This window comes from Mobula hypostoma, chromosome 23, assembly GCF_963921235.1.
Source record: "Mobula hypostoma chromosome 23, sMobHyp1.1, whole genome shotgun sequence".
NCBI lineage: Eukaryota > Metazoa > Chordata > Chondrichthyes > Myliobatiformes > Myliobatidae > Mobula > Mobula hypostoma.
This window is the reverse complement of record NC_086119.1, coordinates 3,268,575-3,293,141: the sequence shown is the minus strand read 5'-3', so window position 1 is coordinate 3,293,141 and position 24,567 is coordinate 3,268,575. Positions and strand designations below refer to the sequence as shown.

The following is a 24,567-nucleotide window of genomic DNA, read 5'->3' as shown; positions in this document are numbered from 1 at the left end:
GTTACCTATCTAAACTTCTCCACCACATCCTGAGTCTTTTCATTCCAGGATGAAGGAGATGTCCTCCTTTTTTAAAGAAAGGGGCTTCCCTTCCTCCACTATCAACTCTGCTCTCAAACGCATCTCCCCCATTTCACGCACATCTGCTCTCACTCCATCCTCCTGCCACCCCACTAGGAATAGGGTTCCCCTGGTCCTCACCTACCACCCCACCAGCCTCCGGGTCCAACATATTATTCTCCGTAACTTCCGCCACCTCCAACGGGATCCCACCACCAAGCACATCTTTCCCTCCCCCACTCTCTGCTTTCCGCAAGGATCGCTCCCTACGCGACTCCCTTGTCCATTTGTCTCCCCCCATCCCTCCCCACTGATCTCCCTCCTGGCACTTATCCGTGTAAGCAGAACAAGTGCTACACATGCCCTTACACTTCCTCCCTCACCACCATTCAGGGCCCCAAACAGTCCTTCCAGGTGAGGCGACACTTCATCTGTGAGTCGACTGGGGTGACATACTGCGTCCGGTGCTCCCGATGTGGCCTTTTATATATTGGCGAGACCCGACGCAGACTGGGAGACCGCTTTGCTGAACACCTATGCTCTGTCTGCCAGAGAAAGCAGGATCTCCCAGTGGCCACACATTTTAATTCCACATCCCATTCCCATTTTGACATGTCTATCCACGGCCTCCTCTACTGTAAAGATGAAGCTACACTCAGGTTGGAGGAACAACACCTTATATTCCGTCTGGGTAGCCTCCAACCTGATGGCATGAACATCGACTTCTCTAACTTCCGCTAAGGCCCCACCTCCCCCTCGTACCCCATCTGTTATTTATTTATTATTATTATATATATTTATTTTCTGTCTCCCTTTTTCTCCCTCTGTCCATCTCACTATACCCCTTGCCAATCCTCTGGGTTCCCCCCCCCCACTTGTCTTTCTTCCCGGACCTCCTGTCCCATGGTCCTCTCGTATCCCTTTTGCCTGTCACCTGTCCAGCTCTTGGCTTTATCCCTCCCCCTCCTGTCTTCTGTTATCATTTTGGATCTCCCCCTCCTCCTCCGACTTCCAGATCTCTTACTATCTGTTCATTCAGTTAGTCCTGACGAAGGGTCTCAGTCTGAAACGTCGACTGTACCTCTTCCTAGAGATGCTGCCTGGCCCGCTGCATTCACCAGCAACTTTGATGTGTGTTGCCACATTCTATAGACTCACTTTCAAAAACTCTACAACTCGTGTTGTCAATATTCATTGCTTATTTATTATGACCATTATCTTTCTTTTTTATATTTGCACAGTAGATTGTCTTTTGCACGCTGGCTGGTTGTTCGTCTTGGTGTGTGCAATCTTTTATTGATTCTGTTGTGTTTCTGTGTATTTATTGTGAATACTCACAAGAAAATGAATCCCAGGTTTGTATACAGCGATGTATAGATACATAGATAATACATTTACTTTCAACTTGAGTTTCTCAAATGCTCCCACTGCTGAGCCGAGTAACAGCTCCTCCTTGGGGTTTGAGACTGTTGTTAAACGCCACAGATGGATCAGCTTTCTTGTGGCCCCTCCGCTTTCCGGGAATGGTATAGGGATGTATCCCTCTGCTTTACAGGATAAAGTAGGAATATATCCCCCTGCTTTCTGGGATAAAGTAGGAACATGTCCCTCTGCTTTAAGGGAATAACATTTTCCGCAGATCCACAGCAATTTCTCCAAGGTCCGGCCTCAGCCCGTCACTGATGCTTCTCTGAACGATGAACGTGGTGCTGGGTTTGGGTACGAATGGCAGACTCTGACCGCTGTGTTCCACCGGGTGGGTCAGTATCAGTTTAATCCTTCAGACCCCAGGATGCTGTGGATGGGGAGGGGGAGAGAGCACATGAACAGATTGTTGGTGTCATTCAGACCCAAGGAGGGATTGTGGAGTTGAGGAAGGGATGGTGGAGTTGAGGAAGGGATGGTGGAGTTGAGGAAGGGATGGTGGAGTTGAGGAAGGGATGGTGGAGTTGAGGAAGGGATGGTGGAGTTGAGGAAGGGATGGTGGAGTTGAGGAAGGGATGGTGGAGTTGAGGAAGGGATGGTGGAGTTGAGGAAGGGATGGTGGAGTTGAGGAAGGGATGGTGGAGTTGAGGAAGGGATTGTGGAGTTGAGGAAGGGATTGTGGAGTTGAGGAAGGGATTGTGGAGTTGAGGAAGGGATTGTGGAGTTGAGGAAGGGATTGTGGAGTTGAGGAAGGGATTGTGGAGTTGAGGAAGGGATTGTGGAGTTGAGGAAGGGATTGTGGAGTTGAGGAATGGATTGTGGAGTTGAGGAAGGGATTGTGGAGTTGAGGAAGGGATGGTGGAGTTGAGGAAGGGATTGTGGAGTTGAGGAAGGGATTGTGGAGTTGAGGAATGGATGGTGGAGTTGAGGAATGGATGGTGGAGTTGAGGAATGGATGGTGGAGTTGAGGAAGGGATGGTGGAGTTGAGGAAGGGATGGTGGAGTTGAGGAAGGGATGGTGGAGTTGAGGAAGGGATGGTGGAGTTGAGGAAGGGATGGTGGAGTTGAGGAAGGGATGGTGGAGTTGAGGAAGGGATGGTGGAGTTGAGGAAGGGATGGTGGAGTTGAGGAAGGGATGGTGGAGTTGAGGAAGGGATGGTGGAGTTGAGGAAGGGATGGTGGAGTTGAGGAAGGGATGGTGGAGTTGAGGAAGGGATGGTGGAGTTGAGGAAGGGATGGTGGAGTTGAGGAAGGGATTGTGGAGTTGAGGAAGGGATGGTGGAGTTGAGGAAGGGATGGTGGAGTTGAGGAAGGGATGGTGGAGTTGAGGAAGGGATGGTGGAGTTGAGGAAGGGATGGTGGAGTTGAGGAAGGGATGGTGGAGTTGAGGAAGGGATGGTGGAGTTGAGGAAGGGATGGTGGAGTTGAGGAAGGGATGGTGGAGTTGAGGAAGGGATGGTGGAGTTGAGGAAGGGATTGTGGAGTTGAGGAAGGGATGGTGGAGTTGAGGAAGGGATGGTGGAGTTGAGGAAGGGATGGTGGAGTTGAGGAAGGGATGGTGGAGTTGAGGAAGGGATGGTGGAGTTGAGGAAGGGATGGTGGAGTTGAGGAAGGGATGGTGGAGTTGAGGAATGGATTGTGGAGTTGAGGAAGGGATTGTGGAGTTGAGGAAGGGATGGTGGAGTTGAGGAATGGATGGTGGAGTTGAGGAAGGGATGGTGGAGTTGAGGAAGGGATTGTGGAGTTGAGGAAGGGATGGTGGAGTTGAGGAAGGGATTGTGGAGTTGAGGAATGGATTGTGGAGTTGAGGAATGGATTGTGGAGTTGAGGAATGGATTGTGGAGTTGAGGAAGGGATGGTGGAGTTGAGGAAGGGATGGTGGAGTTGAGGAATGGATTGTGGAGTTGAGGAATGGATGGTGGAGTTGAGGAATGGATGGTGGAGTTGAGGAAGGGATGGTGGAGTTGAGGAAGGGATGGTGGAGTTGAGGAAGGGATGGTGGAGTTGAGGAATGGATGGTGGAGTTGAGGAAGGGATTGTGGAGTTGAGGAAGGGATGGTGGAGTTGAGGAAGGGATGGTGGAGTTGAGGAATGGATGGTGGAGTTGAGGAAGGGATGGTGGAGTTGAGGAAGGGATGGTGGAGTTGAGGAAGGGATGGTGGAGTTGAGGAATGGATTGTGGAGTTGAGGAATGGATTGTGGAGTTGAGGAATGGATTGTGGAGTTGAGGAGAGGAAGGGATGGTGGAGTTGAGGAAGGGATGGTGGAGTTGAGGAAGGGATGGTGGAGTTGAGGAATGGATTGTGGAGTTGAGGAAGGGATGGTGGAGTTGAGGAAGGGATGGTGGAGTTGAGGAATGGATGGTGGAGTTGAGGAATGGATTGTGGAGTTGAGGAATGGATTGTGGAGTTGAGGAAGGGATGGTGGAGTTGAGGAAGGGATGGTGGAGTTGAGGAATGGATGGTGGAGTTGAGGAATGGATTGTGGAGTTGAGGAATGGATTGTGGAGTTGAGGAATGGATTGTGGAGTTGAGGAATGGATTGTGGAGTTGAGGAAGGGATGGTGGAGTTGAGGAATGGATTGTGGAGTTGAGGAAGGGATTGTGGAGTTGAGGAAGGGATGGTGGAGTTGAGGAATGGATGGTGGAGTTGAGGAATGGATTGTGGAGTTGAGGAATGGATGGTGGAGTTGAGGAATGGATTGTGGAGTTGAGGAAGGGATGGTGGAGTTGAGGAATGGATTGTGGAGTTGAGGAATGGATGGTGGAGTTGAGGAATGGATTGTGGAGTTGAGGAAGGGATGGTGGAGTTGAGGAATGGATTGTGGAGTTGAGGAATGGATTGTGGAGTTGAGGAATGGATGGTGGAGTTGAGGAATGGATTGTGGAGTTGAGGAATGGATTGTGGAGTTGAGGAATGGATTGTGGAGTTGAGGAAGGGATGGTGGAGTTGAGGAATGGATGGTGGAGTTGAGGAATGGATTGTGGAGTTGAGGAATGGATGGTGGAGTTGAGGAATGGATTGTGGAGTTGAGGAATGGATTGTGGAGTTGAGGAATGGATGGTGGAGTTGAGGAAGGGATGGTGGAGTTGAGGAATGGATTGTGGAGTTGAGGAATGGATGGTGGAGTTGAGGAATGGATTGTGGAGTTGAGGAATGGATGGTGGAGTTGAGGAATGGATTGTGGAGTTGAGGAATGGATGGTGGAGTTGAGGAATGGATTGTGGAGTTGAGGAAGGGATGGTGGAGTTGAGGAATGGATTGTGGAGTTGAGGAATGGATTGTGGAGTTGAGGAATGGATTGTGGAGTTGAGGAATGGATTGTGGAGTTGAGGAATGGATTGTGGAGTTGAGGAATGGATTGTGGAGTTGAGGAAGGGATGGTGGAGTTGAGGAATGGATTGTGGAGTTGAGGAATGGATGGTGGAGTTGAGGAAGGGATTGTGGAGTTGAGGAATGGATTGTGGAGTTGAGGAATGGATTGTGGAGTTGAGGAAGGGATGGTGGAGTTGAGGAATGGATTGTGGAGTTGAGGAAGGGATGGTGGAGTTGAGGAATGGATTGTGGAGTTGAGGAAGGGATGGTGGAGTTGAGGAATGGATTGTGGAGTTGAGGAAGGGATGGTGGAGTTGAGGAAGGGATGGTGGAGTTGAGGAATGGATTGTGGAGTTGAGGAAGGGATGGTGGAGTTGAGGAATGGATTGTGGAGTTGAGGAATGGATTGTGGAGTTGAGGAATGGATTGTGGAGTTGAGGAAGGGATTGTGGAGTTGAGGAATGGATGGTGGAGTTGAGGAATGGATTGTGGAGTTGAGGAAGGGATTGTGGAGTTGAGGAATGGATGGTGGAGTTGAGGAATGGATGGTGGAGTTGAGGAATGGATTGTGGAGTTGAGGAAGGGATGGTGGAGTTGAGGAATGGATTGTGGAGTTGAGGAATGGATGGTGGAGTTGAGGAATGGATTGTGGAGTTGAGGAATGGATGGTGGAGTTGAGGAATGGATTGTGGAGTTGAGGAAGGGATGGTGGAGTTGAGGAATGGATTGTGGAGTTGAGGAATGGATTGTGGAGTTGAGGAATGGATTGTGGAGTTGAGGAATGGATTGTGGAGTTGAGGAAGGGATGGTGGAGTTGAGGAAGGGATGGTGGAGTTGAGGAATGGATTGTGGAGTTGAGGAAGGGATTGTGGAGTTGAGGAAGGGATGGTGGAGTTGAGGAATGGATTGTGGAGTTGAGGAAGGGATGGTGGAGTTGAGGAATGGATTGTGGAGTTGAGGAATGGATGGTGGAGTTGAGGAATGGATTGTGGAGTTGAGGAAGGGATGGTGGAGTTGAGGAATGGATTGTGGAGTTGAGGAATGGATTGTGGAGTTGAGGAAGGGATTGTGGAGTTGAGGAATGGATTGTGGAGTTGAGGAATGGATGGTGGAGTTGAGGAATGGATTGTGGAGTTGAGGAAGGGATGGTGGAGTTGAGGAATGGATTGTGGAGTTGAGGAATGGATTGTGGAGTTGAGGAAGGGATGGTGGAGTTGAGGAATGGATTGTGGAGTTGAGGAAGGGATGGTGGAGTTGAGGAATGGATTGTGGAGTTGAGGAAGGGATGGTGGAGTTGAGGAAGGGATGGTGGAGTTGAGGAATGGATTGTGGAGTTGAGGAAGGGATGGTGGAGTTGAGGAAGGGATGGTGGAGTTGAGGAATGGATTGTGGAGTTGAGGAAGGGATGGTGGAGTTGAGGAATGGATTGTGGAGTTGAGGAATGGATTGTGGAGTTGAGGAATGGATTGTGGAGTTGAGGAATGGATTGTGGAGTTGAGGAAGGGATGGTGGAGTTGAGGAATGGATGGTGGAGTTGAGGAATGGATTGTGGAGTTGAGGAATGGATTGTGGAGTTGAGGAATGGATGGTGGAGTTGAGGAATGGATTGTGGAGTTGAGGAAGGGATGGTGGAGTTGAGGAATGGATTGTGGAGTTGAGGAAGGGATGGTGGAGTTGAGGAAGGGATGGTGGAGTTGAGGAATGGATTGTGGAGTTGAGGAATGGATGGTGGAGTTGAGGAATGGATTGTGGAGTTGAGGAAGGGATGGTGGAGTTGAGGAAGGGATGGTGGAGTTGAGGAATGGATTGTGGAGTTGAGGAAGGGATGGTGGAGTTGAGGAATGGATTGTGGAGTTGAGGAAGGGATGGTGGAGTTGAGGAATGGATTGTGGAGTTGAGGAAGGGATGGTGGAGTTGAGGAATGGATTGTGGAGTTGAGGAAGGGATGGTGGAGTTGAGGAATGGATTGTGGAGTTGAGGAAGGGATGGGAGTTGAGGAAGTTGAGGAGGAAGGGATGGTGGAGTTGAGGAATGGATTGTGGAGGAAGGGATGGTGGAGTTGAGGAATGGATTGTGGAGTTGAGGAAGGGATGGTGGAGTTGAGGAATGGATTGTGGAGTTGAGGAAGGGATGGTGGAGTTGAGGAAGGGATGGTGGAGTTGAGGAATGGATTGTGGAGTTGAGGAATGGATGGTGGAGTTGAGGAATGGATTGTGGAGTTGAGGAAGGGATGGTGGAGTTGAGGAATGGATTGTGGAGTTGAGGAAGGGATGGTGGAGTTGAGGAAGGGATGGTGGAGTTGAGGAAGGGATGGTGGAGTTGAGGAATGGATTGTGGAGTTGAGGAAGGGATGGTGGAGTTGAGGAAGGGATGGTGGAGTTGAGGAATGGATTGTGGAGTTGAGGAATGGATTGTGGAGTTGAGGAAGGGATGGTGGAGTTGAGGAATGGATTGTGGAGTTGAGGAAGGGATGGTGGAGTTGAGGAATGGATTGTGGAGTTGAGGAAGGGATGGTGGAGTTGAGGAATGGATTGTGGAGTTGAGGAAGGGATGGTGGAGTTGAGGAAGGGATGGTGGAGTTGAGGAAGGGATGGTGGAGTTGAGGAATGGATGGTGGAGTTGAGGAATGGATTGTGGAGTTGAGGAAGGGATGGTGGAGTTGAGGAAGGGATGGTGGAGTTGAGGAATGGATTGTGGAGTTGAGGAAGGGATGGTGGAGTTGAGGAAGGGATTGTGGAGTTGAGGAAGGGATGGTGGAGTTGAGGAAGGGATTGTGGAGTTGAGGAAGGGATGGTGGAGTTGAGGAAGGGATGGTGGAGTTGAGGAATGGATGGTGGAGTTGAGGAATGGATTGTGGAGTTGAGGAAGGGATGGTGGAGTTGAGGAATGGATTGTGGAGTTGAGGAAGGGATGGTGGAGTTGAGGAATGGATTGTGGAGTTGAGGAAGGGATGGTGGAGTTGAGGAATGGATTGTGGAGTTGAGGAAGGGATGGTGGAGTTGAGGAAGGGATGGTGGAGTTGAGGAAGGGATGGTGGAGTTGAGGAATGGATTGTGGAGTTGAGGAAGGGATGGTGGAGTTGAGGAATGGATTGTGGAGTTGAGGAAGGGATGGTGGAGTTGAGGAAGGGATGGTGGAGTTGAGGAAGGGATGGTGGAGTTGAGGAATGGATTGTGGAGTTGAGGAAGGGATGGTGGAGTTGAGGAATGGATTGTGGAGTTGAGGAAGGGATGGTGGAGTTGAGGAAGGGATTGTGGAGTTGAGGAAGGGATGGTGGAGTTGAGGAATGGATTGTGGAGTTGAGGAATGGATGGTGGAGTTGAGGAATGGATGGTGGAGTTGAGGAAGGGATGGTGGAGTTGAGGAATGGATTGTGGAGTTGAGGAAGGGATGGTGGAGTTGAGGAAGGGATGGTGGAGTTGAGGAAGGGATGGTGGAGTTGAGGAATGGATTGTGGAGTTGAGGAAGGGATGGTGGAGTTGAGGAATGGATTGTGGAGTTGAGGAAGGGATGGTGGAGTTGAGGAATGGATTGTGGAGTTGAGGAAGGGATTGTGGAGTTGAGGAATGGATTGTGGAGTTGAGGAAGGGATGGTGGAGTTGAGGAATGGATTGTGGAGTTGAGGAAGGGATGGTGGAGTTGAGGAATGGATTGTGGAGTTGAGGAAGGGATGGTGGAGTTGAGGAAGGGATGGTGGAGTTGAGGAATGGGAGGTTGGAGGAACACACGCTAACGCTATCAAGGGGCCAGCAGTGGAAAGCGAGCAGTTTCCATTCTGATGTGTCAGCATCTCTGAGGTCTGTCCTGGGCCCGACATGTTGAATCATCACTAAGAAGGCATGGCGTGGGCTATATTTCATTAGAGTTTGAGGAGATTTGGTTCGTCACCGAAGACCCCGACAGCTTTCTAGGGATGTACCGTGGAGAGTGTTCAGACACTGCCTTGTCTGGAGGGGCCACTGCACAGCATCGGAAAACTGCAGGAGGTTTTAAACTCAGCTTCTCCACCATGCGATGCCTCGGAAAGACGACATCCATCTTCATCGACCTACACTACCCGGGACGTGTCCTCTGCTCGCTGTTACCATCCTGAAGACAGACACTCAGAGATTCAGGAACAGCTTCTTCCCCTCGGCCATCCGATTCCTGAATGGACAGTGAACCCACCAACACTACCTCACTATTTTTGTGTCTCTTTTGCATTACTTATTTAATTTAATTATACATGTTTCTTATTGTAATTTATAGATTTTGTTTTCTGTACTGATGCGACAAAACAACACAATTCTCCACCTAATTGACAAGTGGCGTGAGCCTGGGAACCGTGTTTCAGGGAGTTTCCTCGCGTGGCCTGTAGATGGAGACCGTGGATCACACTGCGGTGTCCGAGTCACACACTGGCCTCACACCAGCCACGGCAACACGGCAAACCGGGACACTGGACTGCACCGTGTAACTGCGGCACAAAAAGGACGCGCCATTTGGCCGGCGCGGCATCGCAGTGGCTGGCGCAACGCTGTTACAGCGCCAGCGATCGGCGTTCAGTTCCCGCCCACGTTCTCCCCGTGACCGTGCGGGTCTCACCCCGCGCATTGCACGGACGTGCGAGTCTCACCCCCCCCCACCCCCGCGCTTTGCACAGACTTGCGAGTCTCGCCCCCCGCCCCGCTTTGCACGGACGTGCGGGTCGGGGTTCTGTGCCGGCGCCGGAAGCGTGCAGACACCCTCGCTGCTTTGATCACTTTCACCGCACGCGTGAGGAGTAAAGCTGGCCGTTGTGACACTCACACAACACCCGACACGTCTCTGATGCAAAAATGCAACCTACCAATGCACAGTGCGATCCCACACTCAGAGCGCGCGTGGGTGCGTGCGTGTGTGGGTGTGTGCGCGCAGAAGTCCATTTCTGGGACGTTGGCATCACAACACCAGCATCTACCGCACATCCCTCACTCCCCCTGTGGGGCCCCGGGGGTGATTTGCCTTCTTCAGACCCGGGGAAGGTGAACCATTCCCCCGGCGGAATGATGTGTGATGTGGAACGGTCTCGGACCCCTGACCCTTCTACTGTTGGCCATGATTAGCCAGTGAGGGTGAGGGTGTGTGTCAGAGAGAGAGGGAGAGAGAGACCGACCCTCCTCCCTGTGTGAGTGTGTGTGAGAGAGATAATATGCATAATATTAGACACACACACACACAAGGTAAACATAATAATATACAGACACACACACACAAGGTTCCGTGTCTGTGTTGGACGGGGAAACACGTGTGTGGGGTGGGGTTGTGTGTCCGGTCCCCGATGTACACTCAGGGGTAGTGGGCAGGTACAGCGTTCCCAGTCCCTCTCTGTGACGGTCTGGGCCGTTCGATGAGCGGGGGTGCGCCCTCCAGCCGAGCTGTATCTATGTTCCTGTCAGAGTGTGACAAGATTAATTACCAAGACTATTCGGTGATGAACACGGCAGGGTTGACTCACTAATTAAAGCAATTATCCAGAAATAGCAGAAATGTGTTCTGTTCCTGCTCGTGGTTCTCGGCTGAGATCCTTCGCAGCCCGAACCGCGAGCTCCCGCTGTGGGCTCGTCGAGGGAGGAAACCGAAGCACCCGGAGGAAACGCACACAGACACGGGGAGAGCGTCCATACAGCGGCGGGAGTTGAACCCCGATTGTTGGCGCTGTAAAGCGTTACGCCAGGATGCCATCCCATAGATAGGGATTAAAGTCCAGCAAAAAAACGGAACTTCTGGTATTTTTAAAACCGTCTGGTTGTGTTTCAGGAAGCACTTGACAGTTCAGAGATTTCATTCCACCTCGGTGACATCGACAGGGATAGAGATAAACTGCTTGTCAACGCAGCCCAGAATTTGTCTGGCAAATCGATCACCCGGGCCACATTTGCACTTTCTGTCAGCAGGCTTCGACACAGGGACTTGGGCAATGGATTTGGAAATGTTCCCGAGGGCGAACGGGAATGGAAAGTAAATCCTGGCCTAATAACTATTTACTTATTCAGAGATCGTGTGGAACAGTCACTGTCAAGAGAAGGAAGGGAAATGCCCGCAGAGTGGAGAGTACTCCTGTGGCTGTACCCCTCAGCAACAAATATCTTGCTCTGGATGCTGTTGAGGGGGATGACCTTACAGGGGATGCCCACAGTGACCGGGTCTCTGGCACTGAGCCTGGCGCTGTTGTGCAGGAGGGACGGGGGGAGAAGAGGAATGCGGTAGTCGTAGGGGATTCCATAGTCAGGGGAACGGACAGGAGATTCTGTCAGTCTGACAGAGATACCCGCATGGTGTGTTGCCTCCCAGGTGCCAGGGTACGGGATGTCTCGGATCGGGTCCTGAATATTCTAAAGGGGGAGGGTGAGCAGCCAGTTGTCTTGGTACATGTTGGTACCAATGACATAGATAGGACAAAGGAGGAGATCCTGGAGAGAGATTTCCATGAGTTAGGAAGGAAGCTGAGAAGCAGGACCTCCAGGGTAGTAATCTCGGGATTGCTACCTGTGCCACGTGCTAGCGAGGGCAAGAGTAGTCGGATCAGGCAGATGAATGCGTGGCTGAGAGACTGGTGCAGGGGGCAGGGCTTCAGATTCTTGGATCATTGGGATCTCTTCTGGGGAAGTATGACCTGTTGAAAAAGGACAGGTTACACTTGAACCCGAAGGGGACCAATATCCTGGTGGGAAGGTTTAATGGAGCTGTTAGGGAGGGTTTAAACTAATTTGGCAGGGGGATGGGAACCAGAATGATAGAGCGGAGGAAGGGGAAAACAGAAATAAATCTAAGCAGTAAAGATGTCAGGAAAGACAGGCAGGTGATGGGGCGAATTTGTAGCCATTGGGATGAGTTGCAGTGCAATAAAGTTGGAGTGAAATCAAAGCGAAAAGTATCAAATACTGGTCTTAAGGTGTTATACTTAAATGCATGCAGCACAGGGAATAAGGTGGATGATCTTGTTGTACAGCTACAGATTGGCAGGTATGATATTGTGGCCATCACTGAGACGTGGGTAAAGGATGCATGTCTCTGGGAGCTGAACGTCCAAGGATACACGGTGTATCGGAAGGATAGGAAGGTAGGCAGAGGGGGTGGCGTGGCTTTATTGGTAAGAAATGATATTAAATCATTAGAAAGAGGTGATATAGGATTGGAAGTTGCAGAATCTTTATGGGTTGAGCTAAGAAATCGCAGGGGTAAAAGGACCCTGATGGCAGATACATACAGGCCTCCAAACAGCTGCAGGGATGTGGACTACAAATTACAACAGGAAATAGAAAAGGCTTGTCAGGAGGGCAGTGTTATGATAATTGTGGGGGATTTTAACATGCGAGTGGATTGGGAAAATCAGGTCGGCGCTGGATCTCAAGAGAGAGGATTTGTAGAATGTCTGCGAGATGGCTTTTTAGAACAGCTTGTTGTTGAGCCCACAAGGGGATCGGCTGTACTGGATTGGGTATTGTGTAATGAACCAGAGGTGATTAGAGAGATTGAGGTGAAGGAACCCTTAGGAGGCAGTGATCATAACATGATTGAGTTCACTGTGAAATTTGAAAAAGAGAAGCCGAAATCTGATGTGTCAATATTTCAGTGGAGTAAAGGAAACTACAGTGGCATGAGAGAGGAACTGGCCAAAGTTGACTGGAAAGGGACACTGGCGGGAAGGACGGCAGAGCGGCAGTGGCTGGAGTTTATGCGAGAAGTGAGGAAGGTGCAAGACAGGTATATTCCAAAAACGAAGAAATTTTCGAATGGAAAAAGGATGCAACTGTGGTTGACAAGAAAAGTCAAAGCCAAAGTTAAAGCAAAGGAGAGGGCATACAAGGAAGCAAAAATTAGTGGGAAGACAGAGGATTGGGAAGTTTTTAAATGCTTACAAAAGGAAACTAAGAAGGTCATTAACAGGGAAAAGATTAACTATGAAGGGAAGCTAGCAAATAATATCAAAGAGGATACCAAAAGCTTTTTCAAGTATATAAAGAGTAAAAGACAGGTGAGAGTAGATATTGGACTGATAGAAAATGATGCTGGAGAAATTGTAATGGGAGTTAAGGAGATGGCAGAAGAACTGAATTAGTATTTTGCATCAGTCTTCACTGAGGAAGATATCAACAGTATACCAGACACTCAAGGGTGGCAGGGAAGAGAAGTGTGCGCAGTCACAATTACGACAGAGAAAGTACTCAGGAAGCTGAATAGTCTAAAGGTAGATAAATCTCCTGGACCAGATGGAATGCACCCTCGTGTTCTGAAGGAAGTAGCTGTGGAGATTGCGGAGGCATTTGCGATGATCTTTCAAAAGTCGATAGATTCTGGCATGGTTCCGGAGGACTGGAAGATTGCAAATGTCACTCTCCTATTTAAGAAGGGGGCAAGGAAGCAAAAAGGAAATTATAGACCTGTTAGCTTGACATCGGTGGTTGGGAAGTTGTTGGAGTCGATTGTCAAGGATGAGGTTACAGAGTACCTGGAGGCATATGACATGATAGGCAGAACTCAGCATGGTTTCCTTAAAGGAAGATCCTGCCTGACAAACGTATAACAATTTTTTTAGGAAATTACAAGTAGGCTGGACAAGGGAGTTGCAGTGGATGTTGTATATTTGGATTTTAAAAAGGCCTTTGACAAGGTGCCACACATGAGGCTACTTAACAAGATAAGAGCCCATGGAATTACGGGAAAGTTACATACGTGGATAGAGCGTTGGCTGATTGGCAGGAAACAGAGAGTGGGAATAAAGGGATCCTATTCTGCTTGGCTGCTGGTTACCAGTGGTGTTCCACAGGGGTCCGTGTTGAGGCTGCTTCTTTTTACATTGTGCATCAACGATTTAGATTATGGAATAGATGGCTTTGTGGCTAAGTTTGCTGACGATACGAAGATAGGTGGAGGGGCCGGTAGTGCTGAGGAAATGGAGAGTCTGCAGAGAGACTTGGATAGATTGGAAGAATGGGCAGAGAAGTGGCAAATGAAATACAATGTTGGAAAGTGTATGGTTATGCACTTTGGCAGAAGAAATAAATGGGCAGACTATTATTTAAATGGGGAAAGAATTCAAAGTTCTGAGATGCAACGGGACTTGGGAGCCCTCGTACAGGATACCCTTAAGGTTAACCTCCAGGTTGAGTCGGTAGTGAAGAAGGCGAATGCAATGTTGGCATTCATTTCTAGAGGAATAGAGTATAGGAGCAGGGATGTGATGTTGAGGCTCTATAAGGCGCTGGTGACACCTCACTTGGAGTACTGTGGGCAGTTTTGGTCTCCTTATTTAAGAAAGGACGTGCTGACATTGGAGAGGGTTCAGAGAAGATTCACTAGAATGACTCCAGGAATGAGAGGGTTAACATATGAGGAACGTTTGTCCGCTCTTGGACTGTATTCCTTGGAGTTTAGAAGAATGAGGGGAGACCTCATAGAAACAATACAAATGTTGAAAGGCATGGACAGAGTGGATGTGGCAAAGTTGTTTCCCATGATGAGGGAGTCCAGTACGAGAGGGCATGACTTCAGGATTGAAGGGCGCCCATTCAGAACAGAAATGTGAAGAAATTTTTTTAGCCAGAGGGTGGTGAATCTGTGGAATTTGTTGCCACGGGCAGCAGTGGAGGCCAAGTCATTGGGTGTATTTAAGGCAGAAATTGATAGGTATCTGAGTAGCCAGGGCATCAAAGGTTATGGTGAGAAGGCGGGGGAGTGGGACTAAATGGGAGAGCAGACTCGATGGGTCGAATGGCCGACTTCTGCTCCTTTGTCTTATGGTCTTTCCTGGCCCGCTGAGCTACGCTGCCATCCTAGCCCGAATACCAGGACAATTTACCATGACTAATTAACCTACTAACCAGTACGTCATTGGACTGTGGGAGGAAACCAGAGCACCCGGAGGAAACCTATGCAGTTCACGGGGAGAACGTACAGACCCTTTACAGAAGATGCTGGAATCGAACTCTGAACTCTGGCACCCCAAGCTGTAATAGCGTCACGCTAACCGCTACGTACCGGATTTCAAAATTGAACACGAAAGACAGGCGGGGTGGGGGGAGGGAGGGAGGATGTAGTAGGTTCCCTCCGGCCTCTCGCCCACGGGCAGGACACGTTCAGGTGAGGCCGTATCTTCCTCCCAGGTGGACGAGGACAAATACAGAGAACAGGAGGCCTCTGCGCCCAACATTTATCAAATAGAAGGTGGCCCTCCTCATGTGCGGCAGTGCAGACCGGCGTTCCCTGTCTCCTCAGCCCTTCATCCAACCAGTGAAGGTGGCAGAGTGGTCAGCGCAATGCCTTACAACGCCAGCGATATAGGTTCGATTCCCACCGCTGTCTGTACGTTCACCCGCTGACAGCGCAGGTTTCCCCCGAAGTGATCCCGTTTGCTCCCACGTTTCAAATCCCTGCGGGTTAGGGTTAGGAAGTTGTGGGCATGCTGTGTTTGCACCAGAAACAGTGACACTTGCAGGCTGCTCCTTGCAACTGTTGATCATTGACACAAACATATTTCACTGTGAGTTTCAGTGTTTAGATGCACACGTGACAAATACAACTAATCTTTAAATAAATTATACTGTCAACACACAGATTCCCCTTCATTGGAAATTTAGCTCGAATCACCGGAAGCTCATCCCATCACACACTCCCCGAGTCAGACAGGAGATGGTGCTCCCCTCCTCACGGTCCCATCACACACTCCCGGGGTCAGACACAGAGTGAATCTCCCTCCACACGGTCCCATCACACACTCCCGGGGTCAGACACAGTGTGAAGCTCCCTCCACATCGTCCCATCACACACTCCCGGGGTCAGACACAGTGTGAAACTCCCTCCACACCGTCCCACCACACACTCCCGGGGTCTGACACAGAGTGAAGCTCCCTCCACACTGTCCCATCACACACTCCCGGGGTTAGACACAGAGTGAAGCTCCCTCCACACTGTCCCATCACACACTCCCGGGGTCAGACACAGAGTGAAGCTCCCTCCACACTGTCCCATCACACACTCCCGGGGTCAGACACAGAGTGGAGCTCCCTCCACACTGTCCCATCACACACTCCCGGGGTCAGACACAGAGTGAATCTCCCTCCACACGGTCCCATCACACACTCCCGGGGTCAGACACAGTGTGAAGCTCCCTCCACATCGTCCCATCACACACTCCCGGGGTCAGACACAGTGTGAAACTCCCTCCACACCGTCCCACCACACACTCCCGGGGTCTGACACAGAGTGAAGCTCCCTCCACACTGTCCCATCACACACTCCCGGGGTTAGACACAGAGTGAAGCTCCCTCCATACTGTCCCATCACACACTCCCGGGGTCAGACACAGAGTGAAACTCCCTCCACACTGTCCCATCACACACTCCCGGGGTCAGACACAGTGTGAAGCTCCCTCCACACCGTCCCATCACACACTCCCGGGGTCAGACACAGTGTGAAACTCCCTCCACACCGTCCCACCACACACTCCCGGGGTCTGACAGAGAGTGAAACTCCCTCCACACTGTCCCATCACACACTCCCGGGGTTAGACACAGAGTGAAACTCCCTCCACACTGTCCCATCACACACTCCCGGGGTTAGACACAGAGTGAAGCTCCCTCCACACTGTCCCATCACACACTCCCAGAGTCAGACACAGAGCGAAGCTCCCCTTGTCACGGTCCCATCACACACTCCCAGGGTCAGACACAGGGTGAAACTCCCTCCACACTGTCCCAACACACACTCCCGGGGTCAGACACAGTGTGAAGCTCCCTCCACACCGTCCCATCACACACTCCCGGGGTCTGACACAGAGTGAATCTCCCTCCTCACTGTCCCATCACAAACTCCCGGGGTCAGACACAGGGTGAAACTCCCTCCACACTGTCCCATCACACACTCCCGGGGTCTGACACAGGGTGAAACTCCCTCCTCACGGTCCCATCACACACTCCCGGGGTCAGACACAGAGTGAAACTCCCTCCACACTGTCCCATCACACACTCCCGGGGTCAGACACAGTGTGAAGCTCCCTCCACACCGTCCCATCACACACTCCCGGGGTCAGACACAGTGTGAAACTCCCTCCACACCGTCCCACCACACACTCCCGGGGTCTGACACAGAGTGAAACTCCCTCCACACTGTCCCATCACACACTCCCGGGGTTAGACACAGAGTGAAGCTCCCTCCACACTGTCCCATCACACACTCCCAGAGTCAGACACAGAGCGAAGCTCCCCTTGTCACGGTCCCATCACACACTCCCGGGATCTGACACAGAGTGAAACTCCCTCCACACTGTCCCATCACACACTCCCGGGGTCAGACACAGTGTGAAGCTCCCTCCACACCGTCCCATCACACACTCCCGGGGTCTGACACAGAGTGAAACTCCCTCCACACTGTCCCATCACACACTCCTGGGGTCAGACACAGGGTGAAACTCCCTCCACACTGTCCCAACACACACTCCCGGGGTCAGACACAGTGTGAAGCTCCCTCCACACCGTCCCATCACACACTCCCGGGGTCTGACACAGAGTGAATCTCCCTCCTCACTGTCCCATCACACACTCCCGGGGTCAGACACAGAGTGAAACTCCCTCCACACTGTCCCAACACACACTCCCGGGGTCAGACACAGTGTGAAGCTCCCTCCACACCGTCCCATCACACACTCCCGGGGTCTGACACAGAGTGAATCTCCCTCCTCACTGTCCCATCACACACTCCCGGGGTCAGACACAGAGTGAAACTCCCTCCACACCGTCCCATCACACACTCCCGGGGTCTGACACAGAGTGAATCTCCCTCCTCACTGTCCCATCACACACTCCCGGGGTCAGACACAGAGTGAAACTCCCTCCACACTGTCCCATCACACACTCCCGGGGTCAGACACAGAGTGAAACTCCCTCCACACTGTCCCATCACACACTCCCAGGGTCAGACACAGAGAGGAGCTGTGCTGACTGAGCTGGGAGAAATCGAAGGAAAACTACTGGATAAAGTTCGTGGAATACTTTGGAGGTGGCTCTAAAAGTCTCTTGGACAACTGAGTGAGTGACGGCGTTGGCGTGGAAGCTCGGTGTGGAGTTTTTTGCTGCCGGTTTGGACTGGGTTTGTTGGCGGCTGCTTACTGCGTAGCTCCCAGATGCGGCCGCTGGCAACTCGCCAGTAAGCCGTTTCGCTCCAAAACCGGAGGCAAACGCCGTCGTTTTCCCCCCATTGACATCGGGGCAACGTTCCTCCTCCATTGTTTTCCTGATTTTTCGTCCGGTGTCGGTGCCGGTGCCGGAGCATCTGGAAGGACGTTTCGGCCTCTCCCGGCCTGGGTCTCTGCAAGTCCGACGGAGCCTTTCCTGGCGCCGAGCCAGCGAGGAACTGTCGACTGCAAACTTTCCCGGCCAGTTATTCGACTCGCTCCAGGACTTCTAACTGGCACCGCCGCAAAATTCTCGGACTGGAAAGAGCGCCAGCATGCCGGACCGGTCTCCAGGGAGTCGCGGGCCTTCGGGGAGTTACGCAAGGGCGGCTGCCTCCCCGGCCTCGGACAACGCCCTGTTTCGGTCGGTGAAGGTGCAACGCGGGGTGCAATGTATTTTGCGCCCTGGAATGACACTAGAAAAGTGTACGGAGGCAATGGAGGACCTTGTGGGGAAAGGTGGTATTCTGGCCACCGAGAATGAGTTCGGAAAGGCGGTGTTCTATCTGGTGAATGAAGAGCTAGTGCACCGGGCCCTAAGCAGGGGAGTCACGGTGGACACCATCTTTTTACCTATGGAGCTGGTGACGGCCCCCACGCAACGTATCGTGCTTGGGCATGTTAAGCCTTTCATTCCAAATGAGGACTTGCTTCCCCCACTGGCCCGTTTAGGGCAAGTAAGGTCGGAGATCACTGCCATCCGACACAAATTTAAGAGACGCACCCTCCGCACCGTAATCTCTTTCCGGCGTCAGGTTTTCATGCAGCTGGAAAGGGAGGACGATGTTGAGGGCCGCTTTACTGTCCGGCACGAGGGAGTAGATTATCAGGTGTACTGGAGCTCCGAGCGCCCACGGTGCCATGCGTGCAGGGAGGTGGGGCACTTTCGGAGGGACTGTCCTGCCGCCCGGAACCCGAGGGAGCCCACTTCGGGCACCAGTGCCGCAGCTACCTCTGCCCCTGATCCTACTCCTGCGCGTGCGCCTGCACCTGCATCTGACCCTGCCCCCACCCGTGATCCTGCCCCAGCCCCTCACCCTGCCCCTACCCCTACCCCTGTCCCTACTTCTACGGTTGGGTCGGTCCCTGCTCCTCTCCCTGTAGTTCAGGTGGGGGACGGGGTGGAGTCTGTGCGGAGTAAGAAGGCAAAGGGGAAATCTAAACATAGTAAGAAGCGGGCCTTTGAGGCCGCAGAGCTCACACCCATTTCGTCTGAAGTGGAGCGTGGGGCTCGGGGAGGTGCGCAAGCAGACGGGGCGATGGAAACAGAAGGCGCCGCCCCATCGGTGAAGCCTGCACCTGTGTGCTCCTCCAGCGTGAAGAGGAGAAGGGAACGTTCCCGCAAGAGGGCAGGGGATGTAGATGCGGGGGAGTCCCAGGAAGGGGTGGGAATCCGGGTAGGGGTTGGTTCTAAACCTGAGTCCTCAGATGTAGCCACCAGTCCTGGGGTAGATGGTGTGGTTGTGCAAAAGGCTTGTGATAGGCCTGTTTGCACAAATGAGGCAGCCCTGGAGGCCTCCACCCAGGACCTACAAGTCAGCGCCTCTCTGGAGGCCAGTGTACCGAATAGTGTAATAGGAGACGAGGCAAAGCTCTCTCATTCTCAGCACCAGGCGGCTTATGAATCCCTTGGACCAAAGGTGCCGGGTTCCCCTCTATGCCTGCCCCCTAGGGAGGACGATATTCTGTGCACATCGACCCCAGCAATAAATGACTTGCAGGGAGTCCCTGGGGATTGTCTCTCCACTGTCGCAAATGTGGATGAGGCTGATGCGACGGTGGAGAAGGCAGGTAAGAGCGAGGTGCCCGCTGCGCGGTGTGGGTCGCAGGCGCAGCCATCTATTGGAACATGCGGGGAGGCCGATGGGGATTCTGTCTGCAGTGACGGGTTGGAGGGGGACTCTTTCGATAGTGAAACAATGGACATCCTCACCCCTCCTGAGAAATCCCCATTGATACCTGTAGAGGAAATTAAGCATTTCATTCTCACCTCTGAGGGTGCCAAGCACCGGCCTCAGCTAGCCTCGCTTCGCTGGCCCAGCATGCCGAGGCTGGTGAGGTCCCTGCGAGTCATCCTCAGACGAAAGGGAAAGGGAAAGAGGAATGCGGTGGTGGGGAACGACAGACGGCAACTAAAATCTTTCCTGGATGACCTAGTAAGGGACATCAGAGGGAGAAGCAGCCTCGCTCCTACGGGGGATGGTGGGTCACAGGGTGTTGCTGGTACCGCTCGAGCCCGGAAAGCAAAAGGTATCCTTGCTTTCTTTCCGGACAGTGTGGTGGAAGGCGCCTCCGCTCTCACCGAAATGGGCGCAGCTGCTGAGACCTAGTGTGTTCCCGCCATGAAGCTTACCATAGCTAGTCTCAATGTAAACGGCAGCAGGGGTCCTCTTCGCAGGCATAACAATCTCTCAGTCCTCAGGGATGGGCGGTATACGGTGAGTTTCCTGCAGGAAACCCATACCATCCCTGGGGACGAGTCTGCTTGGCTCCTGGAGTGGCAGGGCGGGGTCTACATGAGCCACCTCAGCTCCATTTCTAGCGGGGTGGCGATCCTGTTGGCCCCGACCTTCCAGCCAGTAATTGAAAGAGTCCAAGACGTTGTGCCCGGCCGTCTGCTCCACCTGGTTGTGCGCCTGGATGGCGTACCATTGCATTTTATCAATGTGTACGCTCCCAGGCGCGGTGTGATGCAGACGCGCCTATTCTGTCAGCTGTCCACCCTGCTGAGCTCCATCGATCCTGGGGACTGCGTCATCCTCGGGGGAGATTTCAATTGTACCCTCGAGGCGGAGGACCGTTCGGGCCTCCAACGCGACCCAGCATCGGCAAAAAAGTTAAAGGAGCTAGTCGGCTCCTTTGACTTGGTGGACAGCTGGCGGAATTTTCACCCCAACTCTAGCGCCTTCTCGAGAAGGTCTAGAGAAGGAGGTTCCAGGATAGACCGCATTTACATCTCTCGGGCCTACGCCTCCCGCGTGTCGGCGTCCTCCATGCGGCCAGTGTCGTGCTCGGATCATCACCTTGTGTGGATGGAATTTATTCCACTACACCCTCGGGTGGGATCCGGGTATTGGCATTTTAACAACCGGCTGCTGGAGGACAGCCGTTTCCGGGATTCGTTCCGAGCGTTCTGGGTCTCCTGGAAGGAGAGGCGGAGAGAGTTCTGCTCCCTACGGCTATGGTGGGATGTGGGCAAAGCCCACATCCGGTTTTTATGTCGGGAGTACACTAGGGGGTCGACCAAAGGGCGGGGCTCTGAGATTGAGCGGCTTGAGAGAGCGTTGCTTGACCTGGAGTCCCGCCTCGGTCCGACCACTGGAGACCAGCAGCTGTGGCAGGAATACCAGGAGAAGAAGGACGCACTAAGGGACTTGCAGCTTCAGCAGTCCCGAGGTGCGTACGTGAGGTCACGGATCCAAATGCTGCAGGATTTGGACCGTGGCTCACCCTTCTTCTACTCGTTGGAGAGGTGGCGGGGAGTTCAAAAGCAGCTAGTGGAATTGCTGGCTGCCGATGGCTCCTCCATCACGGACCCTGATGGAATTAACAACGAGGTCCGTTCATTCTATCGGTCCTTATTCTCGCCTGATCCGTCAAATGCGGAGGCGTGCAATGAGGTCTGGAAGGATTTGCCTAAGGTCAGTCCAGAGGATGCAGTGCGTCTGGATGCCCCCCTGACTCGGGAGGAGCTGTCCACTGCCCTTCGGCAACTCCGGAGGGGCAAGTCCCCTGGTTTGGATGGACTGAGTGTTGAGTTTTATCAGGCTTTTTGGGATGTCCTGGGGGATGATTACAGCCTTGTCCTAGGGGAGAGCCTAGCCACCGGAGAAATGCCCCTCTCATGGCGAAGAGCTGTTGTGGTCCTACTGCCCAAGAAGGGAGACCTCCGCCTGCTAAAGAACTGGCGGCCGGTCTCCCTCTTGTGCGCGGACTACAAGATCTTCGCCCGGGCAATGGCCAACCGTCTGGGTTCGGTAATTGGACAGGTGGTCCATCCTGACCAATCTTACACGGTCCCGGGCCGCTCCATCCAGGACAATGTCCACCTAGTACGGGACCTGATCCACCTGCTCCAGGAGACTGGGACCCCGGCGGCGTTTCTTTCTCTTGACCAGGAGAAGGCGTTTGACCGGGTGGACCACAGTTTCCTGCTGGGCACCCTGCAGGCTTTTGGGCTCGGACCACACTTTGTGGCCCGAGTTCGGCTCCTGTACTCTGCCGCAGAGTGCCTAGTTAAGATCAACGGATCACTGACAGGACCTATCCACTTCCGAAGAGGAGTGCGTCAAGGGTGCCCCATGTCCGGTCAACTGTATGCGATCTGTGTCGAGCCATTCCTCGGCCTTCTTCGGCGAAGGCTGACAGGTCTGGTTCTGCGCGAACCGGACATGAGGGTCGTCCTCTCGGCCTACGCCGATGACGTACCCCTCATGATGACAGACCCCTGTGACCTGCGGAGGATGCGCGAGTGCCAAGATGTTTTCTCGGCGGCATCCTCCGCCAGGATCAACTGGGCGAAATGTTCCGGACTCTTAGTAGGCCAGTGGCAGGTGGACTCCCTGCCGGAGGAGATGAGAGCTTTTGAGTGGAGCACCAGACGTCTTCTCTATCTGGGAGTCTACCTGAGTCCTTCTGGGGAGACCTGGCTGGCGAACTGGCAGGACCTGGAGACAAAGGTCATGGCCCGGCTAGGGCGCTGGTCAGGCCTTCTCAGGGTGCTTTCCTATCGAGGCAGGGTGGTGGTCATAAACCAGCTGGTGGCCTCCATGTTGTGGTACCGGATGGTCACCTTGGCCCCCCCTGCCCCTTTTGTTGCGAGAATGCAGAGGAAGCTAGTGGACTTCTTCTGGGGAAACAGGAAACACTGGGTCTCTGCAGCGGTTCTGAGTCTCCCAGTAGGAGAGGGCGGACAGTCGCTGGTGTGTGTACGCACACGACTGGCGGCTCTCCGCCTCAGGACTCTGCAGAGATTCCTGTACGCCGAACACCCTCCCAGGTGGCACGTGTTGGCGACTTTCTTCCTCCGGAGGGGCTGCTGCCTTCACGAAGATATGCAGCTACCACCGGCGGGCGTCAGCCGTGCTGCTTTGCAGAGGCTGCCCGGCTTCTATCAGGACCTACTGAGAGTCTGGAACATGGTTGCCTCAGGCCGGGAATCCCCTCCTCTGGCAGAGGGCGGGGTCCTGGCCGACCCTTGCCCTGCCTCAGCGGATGTCGGTGCGGCTCAGGTGTGTGGATCGACTCAAGCTGAGCTGCTCGTCGGGCCCAGGCCCCGCAGCCTTACCCGAGAGACGAATCCACACAACTTGAGCCGTCTTTCATCGACACCCACAATCCCATTCAGGGATGCAGGCAGGAGGTACCTTTATGGGCTGCTGCTCCACACCCTCCACTTCCTCGCCTTTGTCCACCGTCCCGACACGCCATGGCGGTCGGTCTTTCCACCTGGAGGTGAGGGGGGTCCCCAATGGAAGTCCCTTTACAAGGGAGTCCTCCCCATGCACCTTGGGGATCTCGGCTGGAGGGTGCTGCATAAAGCGGTGCCCTGCAATAAGTTCTTCAGTCTGTACACGGATCTCCCAGCCGCGTGTCACTTCTGCGGGCTGGAGGAGACCGTGTACCACATGTACGTGGAGTGTGTGAGGCTGCAGCCCCTTTTCGCGTTTTTGCGTGGGCTGCTTCTCGCCTTCTGGTTGCATTTCAGTCCCACCCTATTTATATATGGTCATCCAGTAAGGAGGGGGGCACAGAGGGATGAGGATGTCCTTGTCAACTTGCTCCTGGGGCTGGCGAAAATTGCCATCCGTGGCTCCTGGAAAAGGGTGGCAGGAGGTTCTCCCCGGGCGGACTGCCTGGCTATGTTTAGGGGGTATGTTCGTGCCCGGGTGAACATTGAAAAGGAATACGCACAGTCCACGGCGACCGTAGAGGTGTTCCGGGACCGTTGGGCTCCGCGGGGTGTAAATGCCATCATTGATGAGGATGGCAATATATTGGTTTAAGATGTATTGTCTGTATGTAGTGTAGTAAATATGTTAGTCACTGGGTTTGTAAATATTGTATAGCACCGACATTTGTAATAAAGAATTTTGTAAAAAAAAAAAAATGGGTCAGACACAGTGTGAAGCTCCCTCCACACCGTCCCATCACACACTCCCGGGGTCTGACACAGAGTGAATCTCCCTCCTCACTGTCCCATCACACACTCCCGGGGTCAGACACATAGTGAAACTCCCTCCACACTGTCCCATCACACACTCCCGGGGTCAGACACAGAGTGAAACTCCCTCCACACTGTCCCATCACACACTCCCGGGGTCAGACACAGAGTGAAACTCCCTCCACACCGTTCCAACACACACTCCTGGGGTCAGACACAGAGTGAAACTCCCTCCACACCGTCCCATCACACACTCCCGGGGTCTAACACAGAGTGAATCTCCCTCCACACCGTCCCATCACACACTCCCGGGGTCAGACACAGGGTGAAACTCCCTCCTCACTGTCCCATCACACACTCCCGGGGTCAGACACAGAGTGAATCTCCCTCCACACTGTCCCATCACACACTCCCG

General features: G+C 52.9%; 1 protein-coding gene across 1 annotated transcript in view; it reads right to left on the bottom strand.

Annotated features, from left to right (window-relative positions):
* Window positions 1-1,783: 1,783 nt before the first annotated feature.
* The window catches only part of LOC134336983 (uncharacterized), a 29,227-nt gene continuing 6,443 nt past the window's right edge, over window positions 1,784-24,567 (bottom strand). Inside the window, exons 2-3 of the mRNA XM_063031727.1 lie at window positions 17,925-18,394; window positions 1,784-1,855 (exon numbers count right to left, since the gene is read on the bottom strand). Coding sequence (XP_062887797.1) covers window positions 1,828-1,855; window positions 17,925-18,394 — 498 coding nt within the window. The 3' untranslated portion in view covers window positions 1,784-1,827. The remainder of the gene's footprint in view (window positions 1,856-17,924; window positions 18,395-24,567) is intronic.